This window comes from Hemiscyllium ocellatum, chromosome 35, assembly GCF_020745735.1.
Source record: "Hemiscyllium ocellatum isolate sHemOce1 chromosome 35, sHemOce1.pat.X.cur, whole genome shotgun sequence".
Lineage (NCBI taxonomy): Eukaryota > Metazoa > Chordata > Chondrichthyes > Orectolobiformes > Hemiscylliidae > Hemiscyllium > Hemiscyllium ocellatum.
In genome coordinates, this window is record NC_083435.1 from 11,464,819 (window position 1) to 11,488,556 (window position 23,738).

Genomic DNA, 23,738 nt, shown 5'->3' on the forward strand with positions numbered 1-23,738 from the left:
ATTGGGTTGACCATGAGATCCTTTTTCCATGTATGGAGTCAGCTATTACGAGGGGGCATAGCTTTAAATTAAGGGGTGGCAGGTATAGGACAGATGTTCGGGGTAGATTCTTTACTCAGCGAGTCGTGAGTTCATGGAATGCCCTGCCAGTAACAGTGGTGGACTCTCCATCTTTATGGGCATTTAAATGGGCATTGGATAGACATATGGAGGAAAGTGGGCTAGTGCCTTGTTATCACAGAGACTGTGATTACACACAAAACATTGTCAGCCACTAACAGTAAAAAATGAGGTCTGCAGATGCTGGAGATCACAGCTGCAAATGTGTTGCTGGTCAAAGCACAGCAGGTTAGGCAGCATCTCAGGAATAGAGAATTCGACGTTTCGAGCATAAGCCCTTCATCAGCCTCCATTAACAGCTCTTCACTCCCCTACCCAGATCATTATCCAATCCTTTGTCTGTCTAACTGCTCTTCTCTCTCTTTGGGCTCAATCTCCACCTATCATTTACTTCTCACCTCTCACCCCTCACCCCAGCTTCTGTATATAAACTGACATTTCCCAGCTCCCATCAGTTCTGAGGAAGGGTCACTTGATCTGAAACGTTAACTCTGATTTCTCTGAACAGATGCTGCCAGATCTGCTTAGCCTGATAAATATCTATGGGTGTAACGTAGTCTAATATTAAACATGAGAGAGATATTTATAAAATTCCAGCTTGCAGGTTGTGAGGTTGTTAGAATCACAATATCCTTCCCATGTGGAAGCAGGCCATTCAGCCAATCGAATCCACACTGACTCTCTGAAAAGCATCCCTCCAGGACCCAATGCCTTCACATATTATTTTAACTCCACTTTTCCCATGGCTAATACACAAAGCTGCACTTTCCTGGACACAATGGACAAAAGCTGCACATCTTGGACTGTGAGAGGAAAAAGTGAGGTCTGCAGATCAGAGCTGAAAATGTGTTGCTGGAAAAGGGCATAAGCCCGAAACGTCGTATCTCCTGTTCCTTGGAGATACTGACCTGCTGCGCTTTTCCAGCAACACACTGTGAGAGGAAACCAGCACAAACATGGGAGAATGTACAAACTTCATACAATTACCTGATGCTGGATTTGAACCCAGCTCCCTGGTGCTGTGAGGCAGCAGTACTAATCACAAATCCACTGTTCCAATATTTTCAGTAATCCTACTGATCAAGCAGTAAACGCAATGTCCGCTCATGACATTTTGGAGAGGTCCAATTCAGTCTGAGTCTACTTATTCCATGTAATGTTTTTGGTCAGTTTTCCAAGTGTTCAGAATGTGAGATGGTATGGGATGGTCCTTCAGGAGGGCGCAGGTACCTAAAACTGCTGTCACTTCCAAGTGAGGGAAGGGTGTGATTTGGAATAGTGGGAATATGGCAGCAAATGAGCAATGAGTAGCCACCCGAGCTACAAATCTTCACACGGACATTGAAAGCAAGCTAACATTTCAAGTCTAGATGACTCTTCATAAGTGCTTAACTTCCCGTGTTAACTGTTGCTGGCTCATCCCCTTCCTATAACTCTTTTTCCTCACTGAAATATATCTTTGATGTGAGTCATGTGCTGTTCTTTTTAGCGTCTGCCATTGTTCCTCAAATATCTTACAACATAGAACATAGAACAATACAGCGCAGAACAGTCCCTTCAGCCCTTAATGTTGCACTGACCTGTGAACTATACTCAGATTGACTACCTACACTATCCCAAAAGCATCCATGAGCTTTTCTAAGAATTGTTTAAATCTCCCTCATGTGGCTGAGTTGACTACGTTAGCAGGTAGGGCATTCCACGCCCTTAACACTCTCTGCATAAAGAACTTTCCTCAGACATCTGTCTTAAATCTATCACCCCTCAATTTGTTGTTATGTCCTCTTGTACATGCTGATGTCATCACACGAGGAAAAAGTATTTCACTGTCTACCCTACCTAATCCACTGATCATCTTGTATGTCTCTATCAAATCCCCCCTTAGCCTTCTTCTTTCCACTTGGAGCAGACCCAAGTCTCTCAGCCTTTTCTCATAAGAATTTCCCTCCAGATCAGGCAACATCCTGGTAAATCTCCTCTGCACCTTTCCAATGCTTCCACATCCTTCCTGCGATGGGGTGACCAGAACTGTACATAATATTCCAAGTGAGGCCGCACCAGCATTTTGTATAGTTGCAGCATGATATTGCAGTTCCAGAACTCAATCCCTCTACCAATGAAACCGAACACACAATATGCCTTCTTCACAGCACTATCCACCCGGGTGGCAACTTTTAGGGATCTATGCACATGGACTCCAAACTCTCTGCACATCCACACTACCAAGAATCGTTCCATTGACCAAATACTCTGCCTTCCTGTTATTCTTCCCAAAGTGCATCACCTCACATTTAGCTGCATTGAACTCCATTTGCCATCCCTCAGCGTATTTCTGCAGTTTATTCAAGTCCCCTCAAATGTGTAACATTCTTCCAAACTGTCCACGACTCCACTGACTTTACGATCATCTGCAAATTTACTTGTCCATCCACCTATGCCTGCGTCTAAGTCATTCATAAAAATGACAAACAGCAGTGATCCCAAAACAGATCCTTTTGTTGCATGATTAGTAACTAGACTCCAGACTGAATATTTTCCATCAACTACTTCTCATTGCCTTCTTCCAGAAAGCCAGTTTCTGATCCAAACTGCAAAATCACCCTCAATTCCATGCCTCTGCATTTTCTCCATCAGCCTACGATGTGGAAACTTATCAAAGGCTTTGCTGAAGTCCATGCATACCATGTCAACTGCCCTACTCTCATCTACATCTATCACCTTCTCAAAAACTCAATGAGGTTTGTGAGACGCGACCTGCCCTTGACGAAACCATGTTGACTCTCTGAAATCAAATCGTTGCTTGCTAAATGATTATAAATCTTATCTCTTATAATCCTTTCCAAGACCTTTCCTACAACATACGTAAGGCTCACTAGCCTATAATTACCTGGGTCACCTCTGCTGCCCTTCTTGAACAATGGCACAACATTTGCAATCCTCTAGTCCTCAGATACTAAATGTGGAGACAGCGACGACTCAAATATCAAAGCCAACGTCTTTGCTACCTGCTCTCTAGCTTCCCAGAGAATCCTCGGATAAATCCCATCTGGCCAGGGGACTTGTCTACTTTCATTCCTTCTAGAATTGATAACACCTATGTGTAACTGACATCATTCCTTTTGAGTCTAATATCTCGTATCTCATTCTTCTTCTTCACAAAATTCACCTTTTCCTGAGTGAACACCGATGAGAAATGTTCATTTAGCTCCTCTCCGATTTCCACAGGGTCCACACTCAACTTCCCACGACTGTCTTTGATTGACCCTATTCCTACCCTAATCATCCTTTTATTCCTCACATACCTATAGAAAGCTTTAGGGTTCTCCTTTATTCTATTTGCTAAAGACTGCTCGTGTCCTCCCTTTGCTCTTCTTAACTCTCTCTTTAAATCCTTCCTTGCTGATCTGTAACTCTCCATCGCCTCATCTGTACCATCTTGCCTCATCAACACATAAGCCTCCTTCTTCTTCTTTACAAGAGATGCAATTTCTGTAGTAAATCACGATTCCTTTACTTTGTCACTTCCTCCCTGCGTAACAGGGACTACCTAACAAGGATACACAATATCTGTTCCTTTAACCCCCTCCACATTTCGATAGTCTGTATCCCCCCACTCTATACGACCCCATTCTATGCATCCTGATTCTTGCCTAATGGCATTATAATTGCCCTTGCCCCATCGAAACTAAACATAACTGAATTATGGTCACTCTCTCCAAAGTGCTCACCTACAACTAAATCAAACACCTGGCCTGGATCATTACTGCGTTGCTTGATGTCTCAGTGGTTATCAATGCTGCCTCACAGCCCGAGTATCCCAGGTTCGATTCCAGCCTCGGGCAAACTGTCTGTGTGGAGTTTGCACATTCTCCCCGTGTCTGCGTGGGCTTCTTCTGGGTGCTCTGGTTTCCTCCCATACAGTCCAAAGATGCGCAGGTCAGATGGACTGGCCATGCTAAATTGTCCATCGTGTCAGGGGCATTAACCGGAGGGAAAAGGATCTGTTTGCGTTACTGTTTGGAGGGTCTGTGGATTTGTTGGGCCGAAAGGCCTGTTTCCCCACTGTAGTGAATCTAATCATTTCCAAGCACCAGATCCAGTGTAGTATCCCTTCCATTCGGCCATTCGATATACTGTGTCAGGAAACCTTCCTGTACACACTGGACAAACACTGATTCATCCGATGTACAAGAGGTATAACATTTCCAGTCAAAGTTGGTGAAGTTAATATCCCCATAATGATCACCCTGTTCCTTTCAATCCTTCTCAGAATAATGTTGCCAATCCTCTCTTCCACCTCCCTGGAATATCTTTGATGCTAAGTGCTTTCCCTTTCCACTCCAGCAAGCTCAGCCATCATTCCTTTGCAATTACCCTTGTTTAAGCTTCACACAGTTATTTTCCAACCAAGATCCTCCCTTTCAAACTGAATGCTACATTCCTCCATGTTATGGTCAGTGTTGACTCTGACATCATGTATCCAACCTGCCTCACTACACTTCACCAGATTCAAATTGGCAAATACATGGTTGGATTCAAATTATTATTATTCTAGGAAACTATGTGCTCATAGCTCCCTCTACTAATCTCACTGTTTAAACCAACATGTTGGTAAAAGTCACCCAGGTTTAATACTACTTGCGCTTTTTATCTCCTGATTATTATCTGCCCCACCGTGTAGCTACTGTTTGGGGTCTTACAGATCATTTCTGCCAAACGATTTACTTTATTTCTTGCCTTCACTCATGTGCAGTCTATATTCTTCTGATTTCAGATTATTTCTTGCTGTTGTATTTACTTCATCCCATATCAACAATGCTACACGATCACCCTTTCATTTCTGCTTTTCTTTGTGAAATTTGCATTTTTGCGACATGCAGTATCTCCTCATTTTTGAAAAAGTAATAAAGTGGATTGATGATGGCAAAGCAGTGAACGTGATCTAAATGAACTTCAGTAAGGCATTCGACAAGGTTCCTCATGGTAAACTGGTTATCAAGGTTAGATCTCATGGAATACTGGAAGAATTAGCCATTTGGATACAGAACTGACTCGAAGGTAAAAAACAGAGAGTGGTGGTGGATGGTTTCTTGTCGGACTAGAGGCCTGTAACCAGTGATGTACCACAAGGATGGGTGGTGGGTCCACTACTTTTCATCACTTATAAAAATGATATGAATGTAAACATAGGAGGATAGGTAGCAAGTTCGCAGATGACTAAACGGGATCATGATCAGATGGGGCCAATGGGCCGAGGAGTATCAGATAGACTTTAATTTACATAAACGTACGGTGCTGCACTTCCATACTTAATGGTCAGGTCCTGGGGAGTGTTGCTGAACAAAGAGATGTTAGAGTGCAGGTTCATGTTTCCTTGGAAGTGAAGTTGCAAGTGGATAGATTAGTGAAGAGGATATTTGGCATGCTTTCCTTTCTTGGTCAAAGCATCGAATACAGGAGTTGTGAGGTCATATTGCAACTGTACAGGACAGTTTTTAGACCAGTTTTGGAATACTGTGTGCAATTCTGGTCTCCCTCCTATTGGAAGGCTGTTGTGAAACTTGAAAGAGTTCAGAAAAGATTGACAAGGATGTTGCCGGGACCGGAGGATTTGGGCTAAAGGGAGAGGCTGAATAGGCTGGGGCTGTTTTCCCTGGAGCATCAGAGACTGAGGAGTGACCTGATAGAGGTTTATAAAATCATGCGGGTCATGGACAGTATAAATAGACAAGGTCTTTTCCCTGGGGTTGGGAAGTCTAGAGTAGAGGGCATAGGTTTAGGGTGAGAGTTAAAATGGACCTAAGGAGAAATGTTTTCATGCAAAGGATAGCGCATTATTGGAATGAGCTGCCATGGGGAGTGGTGGAGATAGTTACAATTACAACATAAAAAATGCACCTGGATGGGTACATGAAGAGAATGGATTCAGAGGCATATTGTCAAGTGCGGGCAAATGGAACGAGATTAGATCATGAAATCTAGTTGGCACAGATGAGTCAGACTAAAAGGTCTATTTCCGTGCTGTACATCTCTCTGACTCTATGATTCTCAATAAGAGAATCAATCTGTGAACAGTGATGTCACAGGAAGAGCACTGTGATGATGAAAAGTCATCTGTTTTGATGATATCAGTTGTGGTGGAAAGGTTCAGTGGTACAGAGGGAACTAATACATTGCATTGTTCCTAATAGTGATGCAGGAGATTATAAAGAGTTCCTCAATGGTAGTAATACCTGTATTATTCCCAGTACCATGTGCTCGTGAGAATTGGAGTAGGAGGATAATGTGTCGCTAAGTAGCTGAAGGAAGGAGCAAGAATTCAAATGTTTGGACCTCTGGGACCTTTGCTGGGATAGAAGTGACCTGTCGAAGACAGATGGGTTGAAACTGAATTGGAAGGGGATCAATATCCTGAAGGGGAGATTTGCTAGTGCGACTTGGTGGGCTTTAAACTAGTAAAGGGGGAGTGGGTGTATTTATGTGAGCAAAGAAATAAGGCGCAGTAGATAAAGGGAGCAAATTAAGTACTCAAGGTAGGCAGGAGCACAGGAGAGAATGAGTTAAGACTGAGCAACTGAACTGCATCTATTTAATGCAAGAGGCCTGACAGATAAGACTGATTAATTTAGGGCTTGGTTGGGAACACAGGATTGGAATATCATAGCTATTACTGATGAAACGTGGCTCAGGGAAGGGTAGGGAGTCACTGTCAAGATAGAATGGGAAGCAAGAAAGGAAGGGTGTGGCATTTTTAATTGAAGATAACCTTATTGCTATACTTAGGAAGGATACTCCTGGAGAACATCCAGGGAAGTTGTTTGCGTGTTACTCAGAAAGACCTCATTGGGATTGTAGAAAAGCTCTCAGATACACTGTGGGAAATTGAGAAGCAACATGCAGGGAAATCTCAGTTATCTGTAAGATTAATAGGGTTGTAAGAAAAGGGAATTTTATCTTTCCAAGCATAAACTGGGAATGCCATTGTGTTAAGGAGTTGGATGAGTAGGAGTCTAAGTATGTCCAAGAATATTTTCTTATTCAATATGCAGATGCATCTGTTTTCCCTGGAGAGTCGAAGGCTGAGGGGTGACCTTAGCGAAGTTTATAAAATCCTGAGGAGCATGGATAGGGCAAATAAACAAGCTAGGAGTGGGGGAGTCCAGAACTAGTGGGCAGAAGTCTATGGTGAGTGCGAAAAAATTTAAAAGGAATCTAAGAGGAAAATGTTTCATGCTGCGTTTATGCAGTGAGATGCAGAGGGAATTGTGGGGGCTGGCACAATTCCAACTTTTAAAAGGCATTTGGATGGATACACAAACAGGAAGGTTTAGAGGGATATGGTCCAAGTGTTGGCAAATGGGACAAGATTATTTTGGATGAGTTGGTCCAAAGAGTCTGTTTCCATTCTGTGTACCTCTATGAGTCTAACAGCATCTCCGGTGAATCCACATGGGAGAACTTCATAAAAATTGGGTATTACATCGTTAGGAAAGTACTATAGACCCACGCCAGTCAGAGATTAAGCACTGATAGGTAGAGAAATCTCAGAGGAGTGATAAAAGTAAAAGAGTTGTGACATCGGAGGAATTCAGCTTCCTGAACTGGGACAGGGAGATTGTGAAGATCTCGGACAGGACAGAATTCTTCCAAATTCTCCACGTGATCGTTTTAAGGCAGTGTGTAGAAAATCCAACAGGAGACAGGGCCGGGCTGGAACAGCTGAGATTCACCAAGATGCAGGCTGGGCTGGCCCGATTCAACTCTGAAGACAGACTCGATCGGCTGGAGATGTTCTCATTGAAGCAGGGAAGGCTGAGGGGACAGCCTGATGAAGGTGTAGAAAGTTATGAGGAATGGAATGGACAATAACAGGTGCATAAATTTAAGAGAAGGAGCTGGGGTTTTCGAATGGAATTAAGTCTAATATTTCCCCCCAGATCCTGGTCGGCATCAGGACCTCACTGCCTGAAAAGAGATAGAAATCTTTGCAGCATTTAGGAAGTTATTCAAATGGAATGATAAAGTCACACAGGATGGAAGCAGTCTCTTCCATCCAATGATTCCACACAGACCAGATATCCTGAACAGACGCTAATCCCATTTGCCAGTCATTTGTCCCTATCCCGCGAAACCGTTCCTATTCATATTCCCATCCTGATGCATTTTATATATTGTGATTAGACCAACCTCCACCACTTCCTCTGGCAGACCATTCCATACACGCACCATCCTCTGCATGAAAAAGTTACCCATCAGGTTTTTTTTTTAAATCTTTCCCAACTCACCTTAAATCTGAGTCCTCCAGTTCTGGAGTCACCTACCCTGGGGAAAATACATTAGCTATTCACCCTATCCGTGTCCTTTAAAGTTTCATAAACCTCTAAATGGTCACCTGTCAGCCTGCTATTCTACAGGGACAAAAATCCCCAGCCTGTTCAGTCACGACTATAACTCAAACCCTCCATTCCCAGCAACATCCCTGCAAATGCCCTCCACACATTCTTAAGCCTCACGACATATTTACCCATGGGAGGGTGACCAGAATCTCACACCAGTGTGCTGCACAGTCACAAAATGATGCCCCAATTCCAATACTCAATGATCTGACCAATGAAGGCAAGCATGCCATACTTCACTGCCCTGTCTACCTGCAACTCCACCCCAAAGAACCACGTATCTGCACACCCAGGCCTCCCGCTCAGTAACACTCCCCAGGGCCACACCATCAACTGTAATAGTCCTGGCCTGGTTTGCCCGACCAAAATTCAACACCCCACATTTATCTAAATGTACCTCCATCTGCCACTCCTCAACTCACTAGCCATCTGGTTCCATTGCAGTCTAATGTAATCTTCTTTACTGTCCAGTTGACAATATTTTCATGTCACCTGACAGCTTATGAACCATGTGAGACAAATAGGAGGCAGGGAGAACACAGCAAGCCAGGGAGCATCAGGAGGCAGAGAAGTCGACATTTCGAGTGTAACCCTTCTTCCAGACTGAGGATGGATGAGGGGGTTGGGGGATGGGGGGAACGCTGTAGATAAAAAGGGTGTTGGAAGTAGGATGGTGAAATGGGGCTGGTGAAGACAGGCAGAGGATTGGTCGATGGGTGGAGTGAATCCAGTTGGTGCCGAGCAGGAGTGCAAGGGTGGGGGAGGGGCTGGGAAGGGAGTAGGGGAAGGGAAGGGAGGTGATTTGAAATTGAAGAACTCATTGTTGTGTCCTACCGGCTGTAGACTGCCCAAACGGAACAGATGCTTTTCCTCCAATTTGGGGGTTGACTCATTGTGGCAATGGAGGAGGCCAAAGATGGTCATGTCGGACAAGGATTGGGAAGGGGAATTAAATGGGCAGTGACTGGGAGGTCCGGTCGGCCCATACGGACCCGGCTGCAATGTTCAGCACACTGTTCCCTCAATTTACGTTTGATCTCTCCAATGGAGAGAAGACCACATCGGGAGCACCTGATGCAGTAAACTAGGTTGGAAGAGAGGCAGGTGAACCTCAGTCTCAGCTGGAAGGACTGTTTGGGGCCCTGGATGGAGCGGAGTTGTGTGGTGTATCGGCAGCTTTTGCACCTTTTCCGGTTGCAGAGAAAGATACGTGAGAGTCTGGGTGCATGGTGGGGGTGTTGGTGGGGGGCTGTCAGTGGGATGAGTGGCACAAACCGAGGACTGGTGAAAGGAACAGTCCTTGTGGAAGGCAGAAAGGAGTGGGCAGGGGATGATGTAATTGAAGGCAGGGTGAAGTTGGAGTTGGAACAAGTGTTTGAGGATGATCTGATGGATGTGGAGACTGGTGGGGTGGAAGGTGAAGGCAAGAGGGTTTCTGTCTTTACTGCGTTGAGGTGGGAATGTTTAGAGCAGTGGAACAGGGAATGGAGATGGAGCAGTGGAGGGCTGACTGGATGAGGGTGGGGGAATGCACATTGTTTGAAAAAGGTGGACACCTGGGATGCTCGAGAGTGGAATGTCTCCTCGTCCAAGCAGATGTGGCGGAGGCGGAGGAATTGGGAGAATGGGGTGGAGTTCTTGCAGGATACTGGGTGGGAGGAGGTGTGGTTCAGGTAGTTCTCAGAGTCTATAGGTTTATAGCAACCATCCATTTGGAGACTGCTGCCAGAGATAGGTTCATTGAGATCAAGAAGGGGAGGGAGTTGTCCGAGACAGACTAACTTGAAAACCATGCATCCGATGTTCACAAATGATTATATATAGGTCCAAAAGCAATGGAATCCAGCACCAATCTTTGTGTCACACCGCTGGTCTCCAGTCTGAAAAGCAACCTTCTACCATCACACTGTACCTCCTACCTTCAATCCAATTTTGTACTGTGTCATCCAGCTCTGCCTGAATCCCATAACCTTACGAACAATTCAACCCTGCAAATCTCTTTTGAATGCTTTGCTGAAGTCCATAAGGACAACATCTACTGCTCTGTCTTCATCCATCTACTTTGTAACATCTTCGAAAATTTCAATCAAGAAATGATTTCTCACTTACAAAGCCATGTTGATGACTCCTAATAAGAGGGTCATGTAAATCCTGTCCCACCCTCTCCAGTAACTTACCGACCACTGCTGTGAAGCTCACTGGTTTTATAGTTCCCTTACTTTTGTTTACAAACTTTCTAAAATGATGGCAACAAATTAGCTGACCTCGAGTTCTGGCACCTCACCTGTGGCTGTTGTTCATACAAATTTGTCAGCAATGGGTCTAGCAATCTCTTCCCTAGTTTCTCTAGTTTCTGGTCACAGGAATGTACCTATTTTTGCACAATTGAAGACTTCAACAGCACATCCTCTTCTGTAATGTGAACCCTTTTGAAGACAGCACTATTTATTTCCCCAAGTTCCCTAGCTGCTGGGAAATGGAATAGAATTTGGTAGGCCATTGATGACCACAATGGGCTTAAGGGCCTCATTTGATGCTGTGTTTTTCTATGGCGCTGTAGGTTGGTTAAATCAGTTGGCTGGATAGCTGCTGTATGATACAGACTGACAGTAACAATTCAGGTTCAATTCCTACTCTGTGAACATCTTGTCTTCTCATTCATGCCCCTTCAGTGAGGGTTGATGACGCTGACAATAAAATCACCACCAGCTTTCACTCTCAGATCAGACAGTAGCCTCTGGGACTGTGTCGACTTCACTTTCTTTTAGCCTGTGGCACAAGCAGTGGACAATACGCAATAGGTGCAGGAGTAGACCATTCATTATGATCATGGCTGATCATTCTCAATCAGTTTCCTGTTCCTGCATTATCCCCATAACCCTTGATTCCACTGTGCTTAAGACCTCTATCCAACTTTTTCTTAAAAGTATCCAGCGATTTTGCCTCCACAGCCTTCTGGGGCAGAGCATTCCATCTACCCACCACTCTCGGGGTGAAGTAGTTTCTCCTCAAATCTGCTCTAAGTGGCCTTACCTTTATTTTTAAACTGTGTCCTCTGGTTCGGGACTCACCCATCAGCAGAAACATGCTTCCTGCCTCCACAGTGTCCAATCCTTTAACAACCTTATACGTTTCAATCAGATCCCCTCTTAGCCTTCTAAACTCAAGCATATACAAGCCCAGTTGCTCCAATCATTCAGCGTGAGATAGTCCTGCCATTCCAGGAATTAACCTCGTGAACCTACGGTCCACTCCCTCAATAACCAGAATGTCTTTCCTCAAATTTGGAGACCAAAACTGTGCACAATATTCCAGGTGTGGTCTCACCAGGGTCCTGCAGATTCTCTCAAAAACTAAAAGATATCATTTTTACTGCAATGTTCATATTACCTCAGCCAAAAGATTAACCTTCTTAATTACTCACTGTTCATGTATTTCACATTTTCTGTCTCATACATTAGAACACAAAGATCACTCTGTCACTGGCAATTCTGCAGGTTTCCTCTGTTTTAAGAATGCTTCTTGTTTTTAAAATTCTTCCTTGTGAAGACACCCCTACCCATCACATCACTCAGGCCTCACAGCATCCCCCATTCTCTCACCTGCACAACTCCCATTACCACCCCAAAGTTGTCCTACCTCCTCAGAATAACGTAAGTATTTAAAAACCCAAGCGACTCAATCACAAATTACAGATGCTGTTGTAAATACTTGCAACATCCCCATAAGCACCTCTTTGCCAAAAAAAAAGGAAACCTTAAACCCAGGTTCTCACAGGAGAGATGTCAGAGAGAGAGAGAGACACGGTCAAAAAACCTGACTGCTTGCCAAACCAAACCAAAACCAGAGTTAAGTTGACTTGGGAGACCTGGACACTCCCTTTCGATTATACAAGCGTTCCTTTAATCTTGAAAGCCTTTTGCCTGAGGCAGTATCTGTTATCCATGATCAATTTGTCCCGAAAACGTATACAAACCAGAGGCATTGGAATCTGTGTTTATAACCCCTCCGAAAAAAACAAGGACAACCTAACCTTAATTAAGCAGTAATATCGTCACACCCCTCACTCATCCCCATCTTCTATGCCTTCCCCCACACATTTCCCTTTCACTTCCTCGTCCCATCTCCCTGATTCTCCTTGTTTGAGTCATCCTCCTCATTTACATTCCCCCTCCCCATCCCCTTTGGTGCCAATTTCCCTCTCATTTTCCCTTACACCCTGCCTCTCCCCTCCTCCACAGTCGTGAACTCTCACACAGTCCACCTCTTTATTCATCCCCTCTCTCTCTCTCCTCAGTTTCCTTGTCCCTATCCCTCACAGCATCGCCCTTCCATCTCCACACAGGACCCACTCTCCTCACCCTCCCTTCCCATCACCCTTCCATGGATTTCACTCTCCACGCCCTCCCTGTAACCAACACTCCCTCCTGATCTCCCACCCCACACTCTCCTGCTCTCATTGTCTCCATTCTGCTCACTCCCCACTCCCATCTCTGACCCTACTCTCCCGACCCACCCCCAACCTCTCCGACTCTCTTTCTGCCGTCCTGCTCACTCTCCACTCAACCTTCCCTCTTATTCACTGTCCCCTTTAGCACAGCCTCCCAGGCCAGACACTCTCCCCTTGACCTTGGTTTGCACATGCCCATAACCATCCCTTAGCTTGGCAGACCATGGCCTCACTGCATTCTCCACCCAACAACCCACTCACCTCCACATTCCCCACATCCATCCATTCCTCTTGATAGAACATAGAACATAGAACATAGAAAGATACAGCGCAGTACAGGCCCTTCGGCCCTCGATGTTGCGCCGACCGAATCCTACCTAACCTACACTAGCCCAATAACTTCCAAATGCCTATCCAATGCCTGCTTAAATGACCATAAAGAAGGAGAGTTCACCACTGCTACTGGCAGGGCATTCCATGAACTCACAACCCACTGTGTAAAGAATCTACCCCTAACATCTGTCCTATACCTACCACCCCTTAATTTAAAGCTGTGTCCCCTAGTAACACCTGACTCCATTAGCGGTAAAAGGTTCTCAGTGTCGACCCTATCTAAACCCCTAATCATCTTATACACCTCTATCAAATCTCCCCTAAACCTTCTCTTCTCCAATGAGAACAGCCCCAAGTGCCTCAGCCTTTCCTCATAAGATTTTCCTACCATTCCAGGCAACATCCTGGTAAACCTCCTCTGCACTCGTTCCAATGCCTCCACATCCTTCCTATAGTATGGCGACCAAAACTGCACACAATACTCCAGATGAGGCCGCACCAGGGTCTTATACAGTTGCAACATGACCTCAGGACTCCGGAACTCAATTCCTCTACCAATAAAGCCCAGTACACCATATGCCTTCCTCACAACACTATTTACCTGGGTGGCAACTTTCAGAGATCTGTGTACATGGACACCAAGATCCCTCTGCTCATCCACACTACCAAGTAGCCTACCATTAGCCCAGTAATCCACCTTCTTGTTACTCCTACCAAAGTGAATGACTTCACACTTAGCTACATTGAATTCCATTTGCCACATTTCAGCCCAGCTCTGCAACTTATCTATATCCTGCTGTAACCTACCACTTCCTTCCTCACTATCCACAACTCCACCGACTTTTGTGTCATCCGCAAACTTGCTTACCCAGCTTTCAAGCCCATCCTCTAGATCATTTATAAAGATAACAAAAAGCAATGGTCCCAAAACAGATCCTTGTGGTACACCGCTAGTAACTGCACTCCAAGATGAACATAGTCCATCAACTACTACCCTCTGTCTCCTTCCAGCCAGCCAATTCCTAATCCAAACCTCTAATGTATCCTCAATGCCATACCTCCGTAGTTTTAGCATTAGCCTACCATGGGGAACCTTATCGAACGCCTTACTAAAATCCATATACACAACATCTACTGCTTTACCCTCGTCCACTTCCTTAGTCACCTTCTCAAAGAACTCAATTAGGTTTGTGAGGCACGACCTGCCCTTCACAAAACCATGCTGGCTATCCTTGATCACGTTATTCCTATCCAGATGTTCATAAATCTTATCCCTTACCATTCTCTCTAAGACTTTGCCCACCACTGAAGTCAGACTCACTGGCCTATAGTTACTAGGGCTATCCCTACTCCCTTTCTTGAACAAGGGGACCACATTCGCTATCCTCCAGTCCTCTGGTACTATTCCCGTTGACAATGACGACATAAAAATCCAGGCCAATGGCTCTGCTATCTCCTCCCTAGCTTCCCATAGGATCCTAGGGTATATGCCATCAGGCCCAGGAGACTTGTCTATTTTCATCGTCTCCAATATTCCCAGAACCTCTTCCCTGCATATTTCCAGGCCATCCATTCTAATCATTTGTGACTCCATATTCACATCAGCAACAGTGTCCTCTTCCTGAGTGAATACTGATGAAAAGTATTGATTTAGTGTCTCTCCAATCTCCTCCGCCTCCACACACAACTTCCCACTACTATCCTTGACTGGACCAATACCTACCCTAGTCATCCTTTTATTCCTGACATACCTATAGAAAGCCTTTGGGTTTTCCCTAATCCTACCAGCTAAAGACTTTTCATGTCCCCTTCTCGCTTCTCTTAGCTCTCTCTTTAGATCCTTCCTGGCTACCTTATAACTCTCTATCGCCCCAACTGAACCTTCACGCCTCATCTTTACATATGCTGCCTTCTTCCCTTTCACAAGGGATTCCAATTCCTTACTAAACCACGGCTGCCTCACAAGGCCCTTTACACCATGCCTGACTGGTACATACTCATCGAGGACACGTAGTAGCTGCTCCTTGAACAATCCCCACATCTCATTAGTGTTCTTCTCTTGAAGCCTGTTTTTCCAATCCACACATCCTAAGTCATGCCTCACTGCATCATAATTTCCCTGACCCCAGCTATAACTCTTGCCCTGCGGCACACACTTATCCCTCTCCATCACTAAAGTAAAAGTCACCGAGTTGTGGTCACTGTCCCCGAAGTGCTCACCTACCTCCAAGTCTAACACCTGGCCTGGTTCATTACCTAGAACCAAATCCAGTATAGCCTCACCTCTTGTTGGCCTGTCTACATATTGTGTCAGGAAACCCTCCTGCACACATTGGACAAACACCGACCCATCTAATGAACTCGAGCTATAGCTCTCCCAGTCAATATCTGGGAAGTTAAAGTCCCCCATAACAACCACCCTGCTACCTTCACTCTTTTCCTGAATCATCCTCGCAATATTATCCTCTACTTCTCTAGGACTATTAGGAGGCCTGTAGAATACACCTAACAGGGTGACCTCACCTTTCCTATTTCTAACCTCAGCCCAAACTACCTCAGATGGCAAGTTCTCTTCCATCGTCCATTCCACTGCTGTAATACTATCTTTGACAAGTAATGCCACGCCTCCCCCTTTTTTACCCCCATGTCTGATCCTACTAAAACATTTAAACCCTGGAACCTGCAACAGCCGTTCTTGTCCCTGTTCTACCCACGTCTCTGTAATGGCCACAACATCGAAGTCCCAGGTACCAACCCACGCTGCAAGTTCACCTACCTTATTTCTTATACTTCTGGCATTGAAGTATACACACTTCAATCCACCCTTCTGTTTAGAGGCACCCTCCTTCGAGATCGCTGCATTATTCATAACCTCCCTACACTCAAGGTCCTGTACCCTAAAGCTACAGTCCAGGTTCCCATGCCCCGGCGGAGTTAGTTTAAACCCTCCCAAAGAGCACTAGCAAACCTCCCCCCAAGGATACTGGTGCCCCTCAGGTTCAGGTGTAGACCATCCTTTTTATAGAGGTCCCACCTTCCCCAGAAAGAACCCCAGTTGTCCAGAAACCGGAATCCCTCCCTCCTGCACCATCCCTGTAGCCACGCATTTAACTGCTCTCTCTCCCTATTCCTCGACTCTCTATCACGTGGCACGGGTAACAAACCAGAGACTACAACTCTGTTTGTTCTAACTCTGAGCTTCCAACCTAGCTCCCTGAAAGCCTGTCTGACATCCTCACCCCTCTTCCTACCTATATCGTTGGTGCCAAAGTGGACCACGATCTGGGGCTGCTCCCCCTCCCCCTTAAGGACCCGGAAAACACGATCAGCAACATCACGTACCCTTGCACCTGGGAGGCAACATACCAAACGTGAGTCACTGTCGCCCCCACAAAACCGTCTGTCTGTACCCCTCACTATCGAGTCCCCAAGAACTATCGCTCTACCTTTCTCCACCCTTCCCTTCTGAGCAACAGGGCCAGGCTCTGTGCCAGAGGCCTGAACCTCGTTGCTTGCCCCTGGTAAGTCATCCCCCCCACAAGTATCCAAAACAGTATACTTGTTCTTGAGGGGAATGACCGCAGGGGGTCCCTGCACTGGCTTCCTCCTCCCACTCCCCCTCACTGTCACCCATCTATCTTGAACTTTCGGAGTAACTACTTCCCTAAAGCTCTGATCTATGACCCTCTCTGCCTCCCGAATGATCCGCAGTTCATCCAAATCCAGCTCCAGCTCCCTAACACTGCTTGGAGGAGCTGGAGATGGGTGCACTTCTTGCAAGTGTACTCAGCAGGGACGCTAATGGCTTCCCTCACCTCATACATGTTGCAAGATTGTTCACCATTCAGTCCTCCCCACCCTCTCTTCATTGTCCTACCTTCACAATTCCCTCTCGCCGCTACCTCACTCTCCCATTCTCCCTCTCCTTGTCACTCCACATCCCCCTGACAGTTTGCTTGCCCACACCTCCCCATCAATGCCCCTCACTCCCTCCTGCTCTCCCATTCCCCTCAATCTCACATCACCTCCTGATCACTCCTCCTACCTTCAGCTCATTCTTCCCTCTCCCTCACTAACCTCCAGAGCACAGCTTCCCAATCCGGTCACTCTTCGCTCAACCTCACTGTGCCCACACCCTCTTCTTTGCTCCGCCCCTCACTCCTATCTCACATTCGCTCTCCCCTCCACTCCATTCTCCATTATCACTCTGCCATGATTTCACCACACCCCTAATTCTCCCTCCCCGTTTAATCTTGCCTCCTCAAACTCCTCTTCCCTTTCACACTTGCCTTCACCTGACTCCCCTTCACCTTACTCTCACGTTCACTCAACTCCTCCACATTCCTCCACAGAATTCTTCAAGTTCTGAGACCCAACTCTGTCCTTCCTTTGAAGCCTTACAATCTTACATTCCCCTCATCTTAACTCTCCTCTCCCCTGCTCGAGTCTACGTCATCCTCCAGTTCACTCACCTCCAGAATTCCCACAAGACCTTATTTTGCACTCTCTCACTTCCTCACGTGGATTAATTCTCTGGCATCTTAACACATCCTTATGTATCCTGTCACTTCTTGCCACTCACACTCCTCTCCCACTCACTCACCTCCCATGGCAAAAATGAATCTGTATTTCTCCCCTCCAGCTCAGCCATCCCTTCCTCCTCACTCCCACCTCCCTTTCTCTCTTCCCCTCACTCACGGTATCTCCACCTCTCAACTCTCCCACTCACTCTCCTGATCTCCAAACCTCAAGTGTCTACTTATTTTGCAGACCTCCTGTTGCCACCCTTCCATTCTATAGTATAACTCATTCTCCCCTACAGCATTCCAAACAGTCCACACCCCTCATAAAACCAGCAACCCTCTCCAATATCTTTAGTCCGATTCCAATCATTTCCTCCTCCATCACGTACTCCATTTCTTCACTATTCTACTCCCTGCTCTGGGGTTAAATAGCTCCCCTCATTTCCTCCCATTCTCCAGATGCTTCCCTCCCACTTAGCTAAACACTTCTTTACAAATGCACTTTCACTCTACCCGTCCCTCAGTCTCCCCACTCCCTTGCTGCCCATCACTCCTGCCTCCCCTCACTATTCCCATTCCCACTGCCTCACATCACCTCACTCTCCCCTCTTCTTTTGCATTCTCCGACCTGCCATTGCTCTCACCAGAGTACTCAACCCTCCCATTGCTCACCACCTTCTGAGCTCCTCCGCATTCTTCACACCTCTCTCTCTCGTACTGCCCCTTCACTCAGCCCTCCTCTCTTTCCTACCCCTCGTCAATCACAACCCTCTATCCCAAATCTCCTCACTCTCCCCCACTCTTTAACCATCCCCTCCCTCCTGCGATAGGGTTATAATTAGGGTTCGGGTTCTGTTCTTCCTGTGCAATTCATGTCCCCACTCTTATCCTTCCAAATGAGCTGTCTCATCTCCCTCACTCATCCCTCCCCATCCTTCCGCCTTTCCCATCCTTCCTCTTCACACCTCCGCTCTCCCTCTCTCACCACACTCTCCCTCACTCACTCCCCTTTCCCTATCTCCGCCCCTCTTGTTCAAATTCTCTTTTTGCACACTCTCTTCATCTTCCCTTCTCTCCTATTCCCCTCCATCGCTCACCCCCTCACTTCCTGCTCCCCTCGCTCACGCACCCTCCCTCTCTCTGACGGTGTTATGTGATCTCTCCCACAGCTCCAGCCTCTCTGACTCTGGATCCTAACACAGCACATCCCCGGCTCATCCTGTCTGAGGACCGGACCAGTGTGAGACTCGGAGACAAACGGCAGCCGCTCTCTGACTCCCCGGAGAGAATTGATTCCTGGGAATGTGTCCTGGGATCAGAGGGATTCACATCAGGGAGACATTACTGGGAGGTAGAGGTGGGGGAGAAGACTGAGTGGTATCTGGGAGTGGCCCGAGAGTCTGTGGAGAGGAAAGGGGGAATCACCCCGAGCCCGGAGATTGGATTCTGGATTGTGTGGCTGGTATCCGGATGTGGTTATTTTGCCGCCACCTCCCCCTATTATACCCTCCTCTCCCCGAGTGTGAATCCCCGGAAAATTGGGATTTTCCTGGACTATAAGGGTGGACAGTTATCATTTTACAATGCGGACACCATGTCCCATCTCCATACTTTCACCCACACTTTCACTGAGAGGCTTTTTCCCTTCTTCAATCCGGGAGGGAATGATGATGGGAAAAACTCCGCTCCGCTGAAAATCTGCGGATTAAAGGGCAATGACAGATCTATAGAACATAGAAAGAAACAGCGAAGTACAGGCCCTTCAGCCCTCGATGTTGCACCGATCCAAGCCCACCTAACCTGCACTAGCCCACTTTCCTCCATATGCCTATCCAATGCCCATTTAAATGCCGATAAAGAGGGAGAGTCCACCACTGTTACTGGCAGGGCATTCCATGAACTCACTACTTGCTGAGTAAAGAATCTACCCCTAACATCTGTCCTATATCTACCACCCCTTAATTTAAAGCTATGCCCCCTCATAATAGCTGACTCCATACATGGAAAAGGTTCTCATGGTCAACCCGATCTAAACCCCTAATCATCTTGTACACCTCTATCAAGTCACCCCTAAACCTTCTTTTCTCAAATGAAAACAGCCCCAAGTGCCTCAGCCTTTCCTCATATGATCTTCCTACCATACCAGGCAACATCCTGGTAAACCTCCTCTGCACCCGTTCCAGTGCCTTCCATCCTTCCTATAGTATGGCGACCAAAACTGCACACAATACTCCAGATACGGCCGCACCAGAGTCTTATACAACTGCAACATGACCACAGGACTCCGGAACTCAATTCCCCTACCAATAAAAGCTAGTAAGCCATATGCCTTCTTCACAGCACTATTTACCTGGGTGGCAACTTGCAGAGGTCTTTGTACATGGACACCAAGATCCCTCTGCTAATCCACACTACCAAGTATCCGACCATTAGCCCAGTACTCCATCTTCTTGTTTCTCTTACCAAAGTGAATCACATCACACTTAGCGACATTGAACTCCATTTGCCACCTTTCTGCCCAGCTCTGCAGCTTATCTATATCCCGCTGTAACCTGCCACGTCCTTCCTCACTGTCAACAACTCCACCGACTTTAGTATCCTCCGCAAACTTGCTCACCCAATCTTCTAGCCCCTCCTCCAGGTCACTTATAAAAGTGACAAACAGCAATGGTCCCAAAACAGATCCTTGCGGAACACCGCTGTTAACTGCACTCCAAGGTGAACCTTTACCATCAACTACGATCCTCTGTCTTCTTCCAGCCAGCCAATTCCTAATCCAAACTCCAACTCCCCCTCAATGCCATACCTCCGTATTTTTTGCAGTAGTCTACCATGGGGAACCTTGTCAAACGCCTTACTAAAATCCATATACACCATATCTACTGCTTTACCCTCGTCCACCTCCTTAGTCACCTTCTCAAAGAATTCAATAAGGTTTGTGAGTCACGACCGGCCCTTCACAAAACCATGCTGACTGTCCTTGATCACATTATTCCTAACCAGATGTTCATGAATCCTATCCCTTACAATTCTCTCTAAGACTTTGCCCACAACAGAGGTAAGACTCACCAGCCTATAGTTACTAGAGTTATCCCTACTCCCCTTCTTGAACAAGGGAACCACATTTTCTGTCCTTCAGTCTTCTGGCACTATTCCAGTAGACAACGAGGACATAAAAATCAAGGCTAATGGCTCTGCAATCTCCTCCCTTGCTTTCCAGAGCATCCTAGGATAAATGCCATCAGGCCCAGGAGACTTACCTACATTCACCCTTTCCAGAATTTCCAAAACCTCTTCCCTACATATCTCAGAGCCACCCAGTCTAATTAATTGTGACTCAATATTCACATCGGCAACAATGTCCTGTTCCTGAGTGAATACTGACGAAAAGTATTCATTCAGTGTCTCCCCAATTTCTTCAGCCTCCACACGCAACTTCCCACTACTATCCATGACGAGACCTATTCCTACCCTAGTCATCCTTTTATTCCTGACATACCTATCGAGAGCCTTTGGGTTGTCCCTAATCCTATCAACCAAGGACTTTTCATGTCCCCTCCTTGCTGCTCTTAGCTCTCTCTTGAGATCCTTCCTGACTACCTTATAACTCTCAATCACCCCAATTGAACCTTCACGCCTCATCTTTACATAGGCCGCCCACTTCCCTTTAACAAGGGATTCCAATTCCTTTTTAAACCACGGCTCCCTCACACAACTCTTTCCTCGCTGCCTGACAGGTACATACTCATCAAGGACACTCAGTAGTTGTTCCTTGAACAAGCTCCACATATTGATTGCACCCTTCCCTTGAAGCCTACTTTTCCAAGCCACGCATCCTAAGTCATGACTCACCGCATCATAATTTCCCTGACCCCAGCTATAACTCTTGCCCTGTAGAGCACACTTATCCCTCTCCATCACTGGAGTAAAAGTCACCGAATTGTGGTCACTGTTCCCAAAGTGCTCACCTACCTCCAATTCTAACACCTGGCCTGGTTCGTTACCCAGAACCAAATCCAGTATGGCCTCACCTTTTGTTGGCCTGTCTATTGTTTCAGGAAGCCCTCCTGCACACATTGGACAAACACCGACCCATCTAACGTACTCGAGCTATAGCTTTCCCAGTCAATATCTGGAAAGTTAAAGTCCCCCATAACAACCATCCTATTACTTTCACTCTTCTCCTGAATCATCCTCACAGTACTTTCTTCTATGTCTCTCGGACTATTAGGAGGCCTGTAGAAAACTCCTAACAGGGTGGCCTCACCTTTCCTATTTCTAAGCTCAGGCCAAACTACCTCAGATGGCGAGTCTTCATCCATCGTCCTTTCCACTGCTGTAATACTATCTTTGACAAGCAATGCCACACCTCCCCCTCTTTTACACCTACCTGTGACCCTACTAAAACATTTAAACCCTGGAACCTGCAACAACCAATCTTGTCCCTGTTCTACCCATGTCTCCGTTATAGCCAGAACATTGAACTCCCAAGTACCAACACACGCTGCAAGTTCACCTACCTTGCACGTCCATCCCATAATTTCACCCCATCCCCTGCCTCCTGCCAGCTGTAAACTGATGGGGGACGGTCTCAGTTTGGGGGAAAGAAGGAGGAGGAGAGAAGAAACAAATAGAAGCTCAATTGTGAAGAGGGACTGACTGGGTAGAATGAGGTGTGAGCTGCAGGAACCCGGGGACCTTCCTGCCTGTAATGTTGCTCCACAGGCGGGAGGTGGCGCTCCATGACGGTGATGGAGATGAATCAATCAGTGGGCCTCAGTCTGGGCTCAGGGGAGTCTTTCCAGGGGGTGCACCAAATCGTTTCCCTGCAGGGTCAGTGGAGTGTTTCCGGGGGGAAATTTAAATCATTTCACTGCAGAGTCGGTATGGTCTTTGTGGGGGGACTGGGCTCAATCAAAATAAACATTTCAGAATGATCTTCTTTAGACTTCCATCATGAGTCAGTAATGTACATGATTTAGTAACATAGCGAGACTGGTTTTGTTTTGTTTTCAGTTTGTAACTGTTGTCCAGAATTTTGCTGCTCTTTCATAAATTTGGAAAATTTGAAAACCTCAGATTTGAAAGGGATGGGTGAACTGATCATTTATGTCATAATCAGATAATATTTAACCCTGTTTGAAAGCATTCCGCTGGTACAAACTGCAATGTAGTTGGAATTACAGTTATCACTTGTCCCTGAGTTATTATCTATCATCATTATCTGCACTGAGAGAATCCTTACGTCAGCCCAAGGAAAATGCATGTTTGATAAAAATCATTAATTACTCTCGCACTCTGTGCGCAGAACCAATTCAGATTTTTGCAATGTTTGCATTTATGTCATTATAATTTATATTGGAGGGCAGTATCAAATTTGAAAATAGTTTCTTCAATGAAATCAACATCTGTGATTTACTCGAGTGTAAGTAAGGTTTTTTTAAAAAAAAACTTAATCAATAAATCCAAGAGAGTAAACCTGTTAAGATTCTATTTGTCAATTTCTCCAGAATATGTATCCTTATACCTTGCATTCCAACTTTGTCTGGATTATTTTGAAAATCACTATTTCAAGTCAATGGAGTGTTAGCTGCCTGGAAATTATCCCACTTTTACTCCGGACCTTCAGTCATTGCTACCTTCTTTCGGGTCTTAGAATCAGAGATTGATAGCATCCTACACCATAGAGAGAGGCCCTTTGGCCCAGATTGGTCCATGCCAACCAAATGGTCTATCCACGCTAACCTCATTTCCCTGCACTTGGCCCTGATCCTTCTCAAGGAAATACTGTTCTTTGAAATGCTGTTCATGCACCCATCTGAACCACTTCGCTGTCAGCTTATTCTGTATGCAATCCACCCTGTCCATCAAATCATTGCCCCTTTTTATTCTTTTCCCACTATCTGGAAACTGATG

General features: G+C 46.0%; 1 protein-coding gene across 1 annotated transcript in view; it reads left to right on the forward strand.

Annotated features, from left to right (window-relative positions):
• Positions 1-23,183, forward strand: part of LOC132832963 (zinc-binding protein A33-like) — a 36,950-nt gene extending 13,767 nt beyond the window's left edge. The window contains exon 6 of the mRNA XM_060851210.1: positions 18,992-23,183. Within this exon, the coding sequence (XP_060707193.1) occupies positions 18,992-19,737 (746 nt within the window). The 3' untranslated portion in view covers positions 19,738-23,183. The remainder of the gene's footprint in view (positions 1-18,991) is intronic.
• The last annotated feature ends 555 nt before the right edge of the window (positions 23,184-23,738 follow it).